This window comes from Botrytis cinerea, chromosome 12 (genome assembly GCF_000143535.2).
Source record: "Botrytis cinerea B05.10 chromosome 12, complete sequence".
In the NCBI taxonomy this organism is placed as follows: Eukaryota; Fungi; Ascomycota; class Leotiomycetes; order Helotiales; family Sclerotiniaceae; genus Botrytis; species Botrytis cinerea.
This window is the reverse complement of record NC_037321.1, coordinates 1,122,548-1,136,772: the sequence shown is the minus strand read 5'-3', so window position 1 is coordinate 1,136,772 and position 14,225 is coordinate 1,122,548. Positions and strand designations below refer to the sequence as shown.

Below are 14,225 nucleotides of genomic sequence, written 5' to 3'. Positions count from 1 at the left end.
GGAGGGAGGTAAGATATAACATCCAAGTCATCTTTTAAATACTCATGAAAAAAAAAAAAAAAAAAGGAAATAGGTAGGTAAGCAAAGGGAAAAGAAAAAAGTTAGTAGTTTACTTAGGTATGAGTATAAGTATAAACATAACTACAGATATAATAAATATATCTCTATTCAAGACTAAAAAAAATTACACATAAAGATCTTTTTATATAATTTCCAAACGGTATCTTTTGATTCAATGATATCCGCGCCTATATATCTCTAAGTATGTACCTATGTATCTACAAAATCACACACCTTCTCCTTACATTCCCAATCCATTTCCAATTCATAAAAAAGCAAATGTTGAAATATCACAACAAGAACCCTAGAACCTTCTCTTATTTTCTTTTCGTTTCGAGATAGAAATTCCAGATCAAGAGTTTCTCTACTTAATATCGTAATTGATAAAAAAAACATGAAGCAATCAAGGGGTAGAGAAATAACCTCCATACACCAAAACACCCGTACAAGAAGCGAGGAGTTAAATTAGCAGGGGTTATATATTTTAAGTTTCGAGCAATAGAGTGATTACATCATACATAGGTACATAGTCGATTATTCATGGATACTCGTCTATTTGATCATATCTAGATGTTCTAATAATTTCCTATCTTCACATTTGCAGGGGCGTTCAAGTCTGGAAATTGAGTGAGGATGAGGATTTCTAGTACGTCGGATTCAAGGAGTGGATGTGAAATCTTGATTCTGGTTCTTGATTTCTCAACAGTAGTATGATAAGTGAACAGTAACTTATTTTAAAGTTCAGAGTCATCGAATCTCCTGATTAGTTCTTGAAATAAGAACTTTTGATTAACGAACTGCAATCTACACACAGTGTTGACACCCCGCGCAGAATCCCCTAAAACTCACACATCCACACTGAGACCTTCAACACCCTCACAACCCCATCTCACCCCTCCTCAAACCCCAAAAAACTTCCCCGTACTAACATTACACCTACTCCACCATTTCCTCTCCCAAATACTCACCCAGAAACACCCTGGCAAAAACAATACATACAAACACCACGCTGGCCAAGGATCCCAAATCTCGTACGTGCCATCTTTCCACAACAAAACATGTTTACCGAATTCCCACCATTCTCTTACTAGATTCGTGATTCCTTTTTGGAAGCTGATTAAGTGAAATATTGGGAGAAGAACTTTTGTGACGAAATCATGACCAATCCAGTAATACCCCCCATTGACGGCTTGAGAAAGAGGAGTTATTGGATCTTCGTTTCTTTGAAGCGCAGGTAGATATGTATCTCCGTTTCCATTTGTGTTATAGTCAGATAATAGTGATAAATAAGCCTCTGCCATTTCTTCCGCAGAGTCATTGAGCAAAACTACCGCTGTGTGAGCGCGGGGATTGCACTCAATAGGAAAGAGTTCTTTTTGCAATTTTTCAACTTCCTTAGATGAAGGATGAAGAGAACCCTCTGCTTTCTGAGCGATTTCCTCATCTATGAGAAAATCTAGAGAGAAATGTCCGGTGATGGGAGAATTGGGAGTTCTTTCCGCAGCACGCTGAATATAGAGAGTTGTGTAGTGAAACATGGCCTTGGCGAGAGCAGATGAAGACGGAAGTGCTTGGTAGTGCATTAACATATCTGAAGAGCGACATGAGACGAATGCGTGGATCTTGCCTTTGAGAACAATACTATGTGTGCAATATTCTCTCCCTTTGATGTATTGCTGAAGAACGAATGGTCTTTTGAGTGCGGGGTTGAGTTTTTGAATATGTGTATCTGTTTGTGTGCGTGACGGCGAGGGAAGTAAAGTCATATCAGCCCTCACACTATCATCGACCATTTCCGGTTTCATGATAAACTTTTTATCCACCGATTCTCCATTCTCCGGATGCAAAATTTCCAAAGCCTCTTCACACGAATGAATCCTATACGTAAGCGGTACGTTCAAGCCCAGCTCCATCGTATATTTAATAAATGCGAATTTTTCATGCAACATCTCCGTCAACCCCACCCCAAACTGCACCACCGCGCATTTTGTATTCCGCTGCACCATTTCCGCCGCTTCTCCATCTTCAATCGCCGACGCGACGCCCGAGCACGATACCCATAAATCCACCCTTTCTTTCTCAATAATATTCACAATATCCCTGGTATATTCCTCTGCTCCTGATTTCCCATTCGGTTTCCGCAGACGGTAGAATTTTCTGAGAGATTTGGAGAAATGCCCGGAAACGGGGATATAGTAGGGTTCGAAATCTGCGCCGATGACGCGGTGGCCTGCACGATAGAAGGAGCGCGCAATGCTGAGACCTTTGCTCATTCCTACTCCTGTTACTAGGATTGTGCGGGGAGGGGATTTAGAGGAATCTGTGCGCCATTTGAGGGGATGTTGGATTTGTTTGGAAGTGATGAGAGGAGATATCAGGGTAGAGAGTATAGCTATTGACGTTAGGAAAGGAGTAAATGCTGCGCAAATCGCAATGAGAAAGAGATTCTGAAGGTAGTGTAGAATCACAGGAGAACGGGCGTCGAGAGGCATTTTGATTTGATTGATTTGAAAGATCAAATCATTGGAATGTTAATACTGATATCAACATGGACAATTGCATTTCTGGAAGAAGGTTGGAATATTGAGTTAGTTACATTGTGTTGTATTTATTAGAAAGTTTGCATATCCGGTGTTTGTTGTTGTTGTTGGCAGGAATGATGACGACAAGACTCCAGTAACCTTAGCGTCGTCCCACGATGACTTTGTTTTTCCGAACAACAACAACACTGACATATTTAGATAGGCATGTTAACAATTATATCTATACTTCTTTTAATTCTATCATTCTGTTGCCATCAAATCAACGGAAACATTGTACTCAAACTATTTGGAAAGATCACAGGGATATAAAAAGATACAAGATGTAGTTAAGAATACGTTGAATAAGATCTTTAGCTCGACTACTAACTATTCGGGTAACTACGAGATATCTAGTTTCAGAAGGCGTCACGTCATATCATAAAGTATTTAAAATGTAGATCCCCCACACGTTCTCCCCCACAACCAAGTCCACGGCCTAATCTTATTAATAAACGTCTTTGTCCATCCACTCCCAACATCGATTTTGAATGTAAAACCCGCCAGAAAAGCTGATCAATGGTTCGATTTGGATTCGCTCTTACTCCAGTTATAGAAGTCAACCTTACAAATTATTAATATCTTCTGATTCACTATAATAGTATGTCACCGTATGTGTGAGCGTTTAGTTGATTTATTAGCCGATGTCTTTATTCAAGCTTCTTTACACTTGTTGTTCTATATTATATATTCATGGCAGAGACATAGGAAAGTGCTCGATTTTAGTTATTGTATTTATTAGCTTCTCAAACCAATCAGATAGATTCCCTTAATCTATTATATTACTAAGTAGTATGATCTTTAGCGTGGTCCTCTAACAGCTTAACAACAGACACATGCTTGTTCATATTAGCATAATATAGCGGTGTTCGCTCAAATCTGTCCTTCGAGTCAACTTTAATCTGGTCAATTGAGAGTAACAATTTGACAACAGATTCATGCCCTTCTCTAGCAGCCAAGCATAGTGGCGTCTGATCAAATCCGTCTTTCGAGTTAACTTCAATCTGGCGAATCGAGAGTAACAATTTGATAACAGATTCATGCCCTTCTCTAGCAGCCCAGCATAGTGGCGTCCGATCAAATTCGTCCTTCGAGTTAACTTCAATCTGGTCAATTGAGAGTAACAATTTGATAACAGACTTATGCCCGTTAATAGCAGCCCAGCATAATGGCGTCCGATCTGATCCGTCCTTCGAGTTAACTTCAATCTGGCCAATCGAGAGTAACAATTTGACAACAGACTCATGCCCTTCTCTAGCAGCCCAGCATAAAAGCGTCTCTCCAGATTCATCCTTCGATTCAGTGTTAACCTGACCAGTGGCAAGTAACAGCTTCACAATGGCTTCATGCCCATGCTCAGCAGCAAAAAATAGCGGCGTTCGACCAACCTTCCCATCCTTTATATCTGGATGAATTGTTTCAAGCAGCAGCTTGACTATATTTTCGTGTCCTTTCTCAGCAGCGAATGCCAGTATTGTCCGACCGCATTTGCTTCCAGACTCATACCATGATGGCATTTTACCAAATGCTGCCAGATAGTACTCGTCTTGTGCTGCTATGAATCTCTCATCTGCTTCTTTGACTTCAACCAAGTCATCCAATATCGCTATATCGTTCCACAATTTAGTCACTTTCTCTAAATATCCTCCGGGCTCTACTTTTGAAAACACTGATGCTTGACTAAATGTCTCTATTAAAGTCTTATATTCTCCTTCATCTCGCATATCTCCAGAGGAACTTTCCCAGTCCCAGACAAGTTCAAAATCGCGCAAGAACTGTGTCTTTGATCGTGAAAATTGAGGCCATTCATGACGGATCAGCCCGTTTAAAGGAGTTACCGCAATCACAATCATGGAAAAGTGATCTTTACATAGCCTAATTATCGAAGGGGTTGAAGCTCCATATATAAGACAAATAATGTCGCGCTCGCGGATGGGCTTCGCCGAAGCTGGTAGGGTCCATTCCCTCGTGCCGCCTAATTCTCGATCTCCGAATTTAGATGTGAAAATCACACGCTGTCTACTGTTCATCCTTACCGAGTATATCTGGCCAACAACAATACCCCTACATTTAATCCTCGGTGTTTGACTAGAAGCCCTGAAGGATATATCTTTACCGAGAACGAACTTGACAAGTTGCTGGAAAACCTCTTCCCACGAAGCCTCATAATTGGGCTGCAAGCCGGCTTTTCCCGGATCATCAGAGCTCATACCAAGCAGAGCAAACAACTTATCACGGATATCAGTGGCTTGACGGGTGTAGAACATATCTATCAATTCAGCTAAAGGTCTTATCTGCAGTGAGAACCTTTCTGACAAATTTGCTTTAAATTTAGGTCGGAGACCAGCGCGCTCTATTATGTCAATAACTGAAAGAAGAGTCTCCAGTCCCGAAGAATTTGTATAGAAGAGTTTCAGAGATTTTACCCCCAAGCAGAATGCATATCCGTCAATAGTTGTGGAGCCGCACACAATTATGATATGTCGCGCTGCGGCAACCTCCTGAAGCACCTGAAGCGATCGTGTCAATATTGTCTAGCAACTGTGGCTAAGAGTACATTCCTTACCCAGATACGTTGGAACCATGGATTTCGAAGAAGCTTTAGTATGCGTTGTTGCTTTAACTCTTTCTTCGGGAGATTTTTTGGCCCTTCATTGGCAGCAAGCTGTATATCCTCAAGTGCTCCCTTTACCTCTACTTTTTCTTCACCAAGCCAAACTATAACACGATGTGCGCTGCTATAAATTTTAGCCATAATCTGAACTTGATGGTTTCTCTCTTCGTGGTTATATTGATCGATACAGATAGCATCTACCCATAGAATTCGTTCGAAGGAGTGATCTCGAAGACGTAAAAGAGCATCATGTAGGTTCACCGTCACTTGAAACTGTTTTTCATTTACAGAGATAGGTAGAGTGTTGTGCGGATCACCCCATACATAAGATAGAGCCTCATACAAGTGAGTTCGTGGAGTTGATCTTTGTAGAGAATAATCTCGAAGCTCGCAATGTAAAGGCGCAGCCTCGTCTTCACTTGGTAATAATCGAAGCAGGCGAATGTTATCGCCGCTTGCTGGAAGCAATGAATAGGTATGTGAAGACATAGCACACGATATCGCACATTAGAACTAAGTCAAGATTGTTTCACAAATAGCCTAGAAGTGCTCACTCGCAAGTGCGGGGTCGTCAGCAGCACGTGATATTTCCGCGCAGCTGACCACGTTGCTATCGACCTATGGAACAGATATTAACGATGGAACAGAACAGCGAATAGTAAGATTTACCTGTCGCGATAAAGCTCCTTGCTGACCTTTGCAGGAGATTTCTACTGCTGGCGTGCTGACTAAACTAATAATAAGCACCACAGCAGAAGAGCCCAATTTCCATATTATCTTTTTACTTGAAGCGCTTCTCATTAGGCCAAGAACTCTAGTCACTCTATCGACAAAGAAATGTAAGATTAAATGAATGATTGAAGAATTACACTAATCCATCAGTCAGTCCTCTATCCCAACAAAACCCTAATCCTTCTTCAAGCACCAAGATAGCCAACCAATCAATTGCCGCAACCTCGTCTAAATTTCCTCAACCGCCCTCCATGCATTCAACAAGACTGCTGTAGAATCGCTTCATATCTTTCTCAATTCTCATTCATTCAATCGATACCTACTCATCATACCTACTCATCATACCTACTCATCATACCTACTCATCATACCTACTCATCATACCTACTCATCATACCTACTCATTATCTCAACCCTTTACCTCTCAAACTCTCGTTTCTCCAATACACTACCCATCTAAACTACACCCATCATACCCACCAAACCTGCATAGTAATCCTCACTACAACCACAGGTGAATAGTGAATATACGCACAAATCAAATCAAATGAAACCCATATCAAGCCCCAACACAATCCCCAACCACCCTCGTTCCTCTCCGTTTCTCCCTACTTCTCTCCATTTCCCCGCAAAACAAACAAACAAACAAACAAACAAACACCCCTCATAGTCTGTCTGCCTTTCCAAAACCAGTCAGCGAAACCTAGTACCCCTCACCACACAACCCTCTAAGAAATCAAGAACGAACAAGAATCTTTACATAATTACAACCAGTTCAACAAAACAATAACTTGCTAATTTAATAATAAAAGTTGATGGGGGGGTTTTAAGCAAGGAGATATTTGCCTGTAATCAACACTCGCTTTCCTCGAGTCGGCTAATGAGTCTGGAAGGATGATTATTATATAGCCCTAGATTCTCTGACGACTCAAATCAGCTCGAATCAGCTCAACTCAACTCAACTATCCACCACCAAAAAATACCAAAACCTAGAATAAGAACAAGAACAAGAAACCCCCAAATCCCCAAATCCCCAATCCCCCCATCAATCAACCAATCAACCACCAATCACCCTCCCAACAACACCTACAAAAAACCAAGCATATGCATATGCATATACATAGAAAAGTAAGTACCTACCCCCCCTTCCGCCCCCTCCTCTCTCTCTCTCTCTCTATACATATCGCACCACTCGATTCCTCTTTCCTCTTTCAAATTCTCAAATTCTCAAACCCTTGAAATCTAGCTTCCCTTTCCCCCGCTCCCCACTCTCGGCACTCCTCTCGGCATTCCCAATCTGAATCTCCATTTCCATTTCCTACCCCTCTTCGCTTGAAGACTTGAAGTATGTATATGATTGTGTGTGTGTATCATACTATATTATATCATATCACACCACACCCCAAAAAACATACCAACTTCAAGAGTCGACCGCTATCAACAACTATCATCAAAGTATTCACCCTCTGATCTCTCTTCTCCCCCAAAACTCGGAAACTCAGGAACCCAGAGTTGTAAAAAATCTCTCAATTTTATATTCCTATTATCTCCATCATCTTTACTATCAAACATCATTTCTCAAATATCATTTTTATCATCATCTATCTAAATTCAATCTATACTCAATTTTATACTCAACCACCCCTTCCTTCTCACTTGCCTATCACCATCACTATCATCTCATCATTCCATAAATGCTCTCAGCCCTTTCCTCCCGTCCATCCACCAAACTTCAACCTAAATCCAAATCCCATTTCCATTCCAAATCCTCATACCCATTTCCCATCTCCATGCCCATTTCCAATCGCGATCCCAATCCCATTTCCTTACCCAAATCCCAATTTCTTCCCATCCATCCTCCCGTCAATCTATCCCTTAGCCCAAATCTCAAAAATCAAAAACGAAAACCCAATCACTCACTCACTCAACAAACAAACGAACAACCCAAGAAACAGGACCAAAATATCATACACCCTGCATTCTATTCCCACACACTCAGATACAAGACCAAGAGAACGAGGATGAGAAAATACCACAAACACACACACGAAACAACCCCCTCCCTCCATATCCGCCTACAATAAGAAAAATCCACATCCACATCCACATCCACATCCGCATCCACATCCACGTACATATATACCCAACAAACAAAAGCAAACCAACCCAATCAAACGCCCGCATTCCGCATCTGCATCATGATTTTCGCAAACATATATGAAAAAGTCTCCCCCACAATCACAATCCACCACCTACCTACCTACCTATACAACGAATCCATCATCTCATACGAAATTCCATTCCATTTGATTCCACTTCCCTATATCCCCCGCCTCAAGAAAACATCGCACAAAACACGCAAAACCCCCGCTACAAAATAAATAATACACAACAATAACAACGCCAACAAACAATTATGAATGAATGTATGTATGTGTGTATAAATTTATGCGCGCATGATTTTCCCCAAAGACAAGACAAGACAAGACAAGACAACAGAGGATAAGAATAACACAACACAACACAACACAAAATAACATAACATAAATTTAGCTCAATTCGGCTCAGCTTTGCTGCATGCATTCAAGCATTCCTACTGCACGCAAAATCCAAATGCCAAATAAAAATAATATAATACAAGAATCGAAAGGTGGATGAATAGATAATAACGACACAATCACAATGGATGAAAAAACCGTCCCCCCCCCAAATTTCCCAGTCCAGTCCCCCCTTTAAACTCCCGTCTTGGAAATGGAAATGCATGTCTGCCTGCCTATTGGAGACGCTGTAAATACGAGCGGTGAAGCAAGGCGAAGCGAATGTTTCCCCTCCCGTTCGTTCCAAAACAAATCCGTTCCAAATCCGTTTCAATCCCAAACGCATCGCATCAATCCGATCCGTTTCAAATCCAATTCCAATATAAATCCAGTCCAATCTGCCATAAATGAGATATTAATTTTTTTTCGTTTCTCAAAAATAATCATAAGATTGGGAAGTTAGAGAGAGAGAGAGAGAGATAGAGAGATTTGCACATGGCGTTGAATGATTAATTAAATGGCGCCTGCCGGCCCGCCCGCTTGTTTGATTTATTTTATTTATTTCCTTCTTCGAGAGGGATCCGGATTTTGCAGGAGTCCACCGATATCTACCCGACTACTACGATCGCCCTGTCCCCTAACATCAATCGAAGGTGCTTGTCCCCGTATGGGAGGGAGTTGCAGATCCGAGGCTCGTTGACTTTGAGCTTGCGTTTGGGTTTGTGAGGGTGCTTGTGCTTGTGGCTGTGGTGCTTGTGTTTGGGGTTGCCCTTGGCCTGATAAAATGTCACCCATGGGCGCTTGCGGGTAACTCATTTGAGCGCGAGAATACTCCGGTGCTCTGGTAGGAAGTTGTCCATATGAAGAATTATTATTTGGCATGGCAACGGTTTGTGATGGGGGTCCCGAATTTCGATATGCTAACATGTCGCTCCCAAAGGGAGGATTCGACATGAACGGCGATGTTCCTGGGGTTTGAGAGGCATATGATATTTGGCTTGGGGTTTGGTATGCATATGTGGAGTCCCGAGACAAGGAGTCTCTTGAATATGGCGAGGATGATTGTTGGAATGCTTGCGGCGTGGTTGGGATATGAACCACCAGAAGCACAAAATAGATCGAATCCTTTTTCGCGAGACCCAATTGCACGTGGAAGCCCCTTTGTTGACCATCCGGTGTCTGGAACGTAAAGACTTCCGGTCGATCGGTCCTCAATTGCTGCATTTCGTTGGGCGCAAATGTCAAGGACTGGATCACTCTATCTTCTTCCTCTTTCGAAAATATCGGAGGGAGGTAACTTGGATCTCGGCTTCGTCGCTCATCTTCGAATCCGCTCTGTAATCGGAAAATTTTATCTCGATCGCTAACACTCACAATATCATGTAACTTTCTCCCCACGACTGAGTGTGCACCGACCACTCCCGAAAAAGCCTGCGTTGTTTTGGCGATTTGCATTTCCATGGTGAGAAATGCACATGCCGGTTCATAAGGTACCATGCGCTGATTTGTCGACATCGCCTCCCCATAAACGTTAGTATTTATTGGTGTGGGAACCATTGAGTGGTTCATTGGGTTTCCGCCTTGCGACTTGAGCACTCTATACCCACTATTCCGCTGGGCGTCAGAATATGGAGTCGAAATCGAAACGTCGCCAGTAGAAAACATGGGCATTGGTCTTCTCATCGTATCTGCCGGTGGTGGGTAATTCGATCCGGCGCCCTCGTATCGAGGCTCGCGCTCATCTCTCAGCCTTGGACGCCCCCTCTTTTTATGTTGAACATCCACACACGTATCCTCCTTCCCATTGCTTAAACATCTCGAACATGGTCGTTGAGCTAAAAGTATAGAATGATTAGTATTTGAGTATTCTGAGTTGAACCTCGACAGGTTGCGCAAGAAGTTTAGGATTGTCTTGTGGAGTTTAGAGTTGCTTTCCATGCGGAACGTGACCGCTTGGTACGTAAATGGAAGTTTCGTATCCATGGGTCATCGATTTCCCAGAGCTTTGGTTGAGTGTTTAGCCAAGCCTAGTACAAGAGCACCTCGTGTTGTACGACACCCTACCTAGTACATGCTGCAACATACATGGATAGATTAGGATCGGAAACATCTCATGGTAAACATGAGGGTTTCTTAGCACTCGGCATGCCACAAACCCGAAAATTACAATTTATACATGTTTGGCGCGAAGGCCAAAAAGATAGTCGTCACTAGAACCAACTTTCAATTTTGCACTTCTTCGCCCCCTTAGCACCCAACACGGTAATTAAAATTGCCGATCGAGCCGTTGGAGCTGCCACTAAATAGTAGTATTAAGCTACTGGGGCATGTTACTAGACCCTCAACGAAGATTTTAGTGCGCTGAGCTCACAATAAAATCATTTGCCTGACCAAATTATGTTTTCATGATCATTGGTGTTCTCGCTTGAGAATGTGATGATTATGTTCCCGTCAGTCGCATTGCGAATGATTTTCTGCCATTGACTCATATCAAGAGTAGATTTGGATAGTGAATAAAGGTACAATCAGATTTAAGGTGTGGGTGAATATCTCGTGGGGGAGAATAAAATGCGCTTCAACTAGAAATATTTTAGAAACATACCGTCACATCTAGAATCAGTTAGCACAAGGCACAAAAAATATTCCAAGATCCCTTACCTAAGATGGGCCCTTTTACAAGGCACACAAGCAGATGCCACATGCCCTTTAGTTTTTCTCTGTGACTTCGGAGAAGTGTAGCCGGGGGCTTCCCCGATTGATTGCCGTTCCAATGCGGGATATGGCGCAACTTGTTGGGCGGCATATAGAGCATGAGGGTGTTGATGGGGCGCCATCTGCGGCCGAGCTTGTTGATATTGGTATTGGGCCGACATGTCTTCCATCTGGTATTGTGGATATGAGAGCTGAGGTTCCGGCTGGTAATTCCTCAAAGGCACACCACCTCTCATCTGATTAAAATGTTCTTGTTGAGAAACGCGTCCATCTCGGAAGACATTTCCCGTTGACCCATAGCTTCCATGACCGCGATCGCTGGAATCCAGGTTGTGTCTACCGGGAAGTGGAGGAGACCCTGACATGGGCGGAGAGGGGTATGCCCAAGACTGAGCTCCGTCTGGTACCGCTCTGGCCCAACTCAAATCAAGAGAAAAACGAGCCAGGTCTGATTTTCCTCGCCGTTCACCGAGCGAGATAATTGAATGATCGACTTGGTTCGTTGGAGATTGCATGGAAATGATCGTGTCCTCGTGAGGTTGCAAAATCCTCAGGAAGGTCAACGCTGTTTTGATGACAGCACAGTGCCTTCTCAAAGGTTTATATACGATGCGCCGGGCTATTTCCCAAGCGGGATACCCTTTGGAAAATGAAGAGGGTATGTAATTTCGATTTCCTATTTGTTTGACAATGCTATAGCTTCATTCAGTATATTGCTTCCTTAATACCTAACATTGGCTGGAACTAACCTGCCCGGAAAGAATTTCAGAACTTCAAACAAGACCTGAATCCAAGAAGTTTAAATGGGACTCTAGAGCTTCCGGTCCCGGGTTATGCACGAAGAGCGTTGTCGGAAGAATAACGAGGGCCGCTGTTCTTGAGAGTTGGTAAGATGGCTTGGTTTGCGCTACTTCCGAAGCAGACTGAGACAAGAAGGACGAGACATATACTGAGGTAATACTGCAGATGCGAAATGTTCGTGACTAACTGACGTGGACGGTGAGCTGCAGCATGCACCGAACAATCTGTGTTGATGTGCAACTTCCGTGGAAAAGGTTGCAAGAGCTTGGGGAGGATTCCGAGGGGAGGTACAGAGGTAAAATTCTTGAATCTGGGGATGATATTCGGGCAAAGGATGGACTTGTGATGAGTCGTGGTGGGGTGAAATCTTGAGGGCAAAGAACTAGGTTCGTCAAGGCCGTGAAATTGACAACGGAGATATAAATCAAGGTGAAGTGTTGGCGTATCTTGGGAATAATAAGTATTTTTCCAGGTAAATCCAAGTTCTGGGTTCGGAGGAGTCAGGCAAGGGTCAAGGAAGGGCTCGTTTGGTGTACCTTGAATGATTGTATGAAGTGGATCGAATTTGTTTAATTTGACTTCAGGTAGCTCGAATGCTTGTCAAGAGATATATTATTGCGGGTATTGGAGGCGTGTTTGAATTTTGAATTTTGAATTTTGGATTTTGGGAACAATCGGACGAATTGATGTATGAGGCAGGAGGTGTGGGGTGGCTGCAATACCGTGGGAGTATCCTTTTCTCTCTCGTGGCCAATTGCCAAATGAAAAAGCTTAAGTCGATAATAAATAGAGGGGGAGGGAGATCAGAAAATCAAGTGAGTGCGTGGAGGAGCAACCAAGGGAAGGGGTGGAAATGCTGCAGGAGGAGGTAGAGGGAGTTGATTTTACGTAGATAGTCACGTATTAGTCGACGACCGATTTTGGTGTCGCGTATGTGAGTGTATGGATGGGAGGTGTATGTGGATGTGGATGTAAGTGCAGAGTGATAGCGTGTAGGGTGTATTGGATATTGGATATTGTATAATGTGTAGTGCAGTGTAATGTAATGACTGTAGTTAGACGTGAGAGGAGGAGGGAGGACGACTTCGGTTGTAGATGTTGATATGTATGGGCATGGTGTGCATGTATGTCCCTCAGTACATTTGGGATGGGATGGGATATGGGCATGGATATGTATGGAGATATTCTTTTTAGACCTTCACTGGAGATGATACCCATTGTACTTAGCGCGTCTGCTCCTCTTCACACATACACATACATCTCCCTCTCCCTCTCCCTCTCTCTTTTTTTTTTTTTCCTGTGTGGAATGTATTCGGCTGGCTGCGACGCAATGCGAACAGGGAGTATAAGCAGGGAGCAAGGATTCAGGAAAGGAAGGGAAGGGAAGGGAAAGGGAAAAAAAGAGACGTGCAGTAGAGGCAGAGGAGCTTGCTTCGCTTGGGTCGTGTCGGTTTTTAGAATAGACTAGGGGAATAACCTAGGTAGGTTGGCGGAGGTGATCTTATTCCGGTCCTGACTTAAAAGAAATCCTTGTAGATAGAGAAAAAAAAAAAAAAAAATAGAAAAAAGAAAGGTTAGCTTGATTCCTGTAAGAGTTTAGAGCGATACGATATAGATAATTTTTGCATCGGAGTAGCAATTGAGAATCATTGCAATTTGGTCCTTGAGTACGGTTCCCTAGTGCTGGTAGTGGTAAGTCACACTTGCTACCGAATGGCAATTGGGACAGCGACTGAACGAACGGCAATGGTGGCAATGAACAGAATATCAGCTAGCAATTGACAATGGACAATGGACAATGGACAATGGACAATGGACAATCGACTTTGAATCGACTTTGAGTCGTGGTGCAATTGGAGTAGTCCCCGTTGACATTAGACATTACAGTAGGCCGGCTAGACTGGCAAACTAGAATTTGGGGGAAGCGGCACATCCGCATGTATGTCGTAGATACCAGGTAGATGGCTGTTCTGTTGCCCACCACCCTTTGCCCACCACCACGACTGTTTTTCAAGGCTCATTTGGCTATCATAACATGACGGAAAAATTACATCTCGAGCCGGAAAACGTCTGGTGCCATGTGGCGATGTGTGAAAATAAATGGAACAAGGTGAAGACTGGGGGTGCAAAGGAGGACGATGTATATTAAAAAGTAGACAGAGATCCATACGACTTGGGATTGGGGTGGTG

The 14,225-nt window shown here is 43.0% G+C and overlaps 3 protein-coding genes across 4 annotated transcripts; all 3 read right to left on the bottom strand.

Annotated features, from left to right (window-relative positions):
• Window positions 1-617: 617 nt before the first annotated feature.
• On the bottom strand, window positions 618-2,900 carry BCIN_12g03240 (hypothetical protein). The gene has a single exon (XM_024696370.1). It carries the CDS (start codon window positions 2,550-2,552, stop codon window positions 960-962), a length of 1,593 nt encoding a protein of 530 aa, XP_024552178.1. The 5' UTR covers window positions 2,553-2,900; the 3' UTR covers window positions 618-959.
• Window positions 2,901-3,101: 201 nt separating this feature from the next.
• BCIN_12g03230 (hypothetical protein) lies at window positions 3,102-5,793 on the bottom strand. The gene is made up of 2 exons (XM_024696369.1): window positions 5,206-5,793; window positions 3,102-5,149 (listed from the first exon to the last, which is right to left on the bottom strand). The coding sequence occupies exons 1-2, from the start codon at window positions 5,740-5,742 to the stop codon at window positions 3,425-3,427; spliced, it is 2,262 nt and encodes a 753-aa protein (XP_024552177.1). The 5' UTR covers window positions 5,743-5,793; the 3' UTR covers window positions 3,102-3,424.
• Window positions 5,794-7,498: 1,705 nt separating this feature from the next.
• On the bottom strand, window positions 7,499-13,564 carry BCIN_12g03220 (hypothetical protein). Of its 2 annotated transcripts, XM_024696367.1 has the most exons (4): window positions 11,984-13,564; window positions 11,181-11,927; window positions 11,125-11,132; window positions 7,499-10,357 (listed from the first exon to the last, which is right to left on the bottom strand). In XM_024696367.1, the coding sequence occupies exons 2-4, from the start codon at window positions 11,747-11,749 to the stop codon at window positions 9,081-9,083; spliced, it is 1,854 nt and encodes a 617-aa protein (XP_024552176.1). In that variant the 5' UTR covers window positions 11,750-11,927; window positions 11,984-13,564; the 3' UTR covers window positions 7,499-9,080. The 2 variants fall into 2 exon arrangements, with proteins under 2 accessions (XP_024552176.1, XP_024552175.1); XM_024696368.1 differs by having other exon boundaries at window positions 11,181-13,564.
• Window positions 13,565-14,225: the final 661 nt, after the last annotated feature.

Excerpts from the sequence above, each read along its gene's own strand:
- BCIN_12g03240 (XM_024696370.1), bottom strand. The coding sequence starts at position 2,552 with ATGCCTCTCGACGCCCGTTCTCCTGTGATTCTACACTACCTTCAGAAT.
- BCIN_12g03230 (XM_024696369.1), bottom strand. The coding sequence starts at position 5,742 with ATGTCTTCACATACCTATTCATTGCTTCCAGCAAGCGGCGATAACATT. Across the intron at positions 5,150-5,205 it reads CATGGTTCCAACGTATCTGG|GTGCTTCAGGAGGTTGCCGC; the intron begins GTAAGGAATGTA and ends CGATCGCTTCAG.
- BCIN_12g03220 (XM_024696368.1), bottom strand. The coding sequence starts at position 11,749 with ATGCAATCTCCAACGAACCAAGTCGATCATTCAATTATCTCGCTCGGT.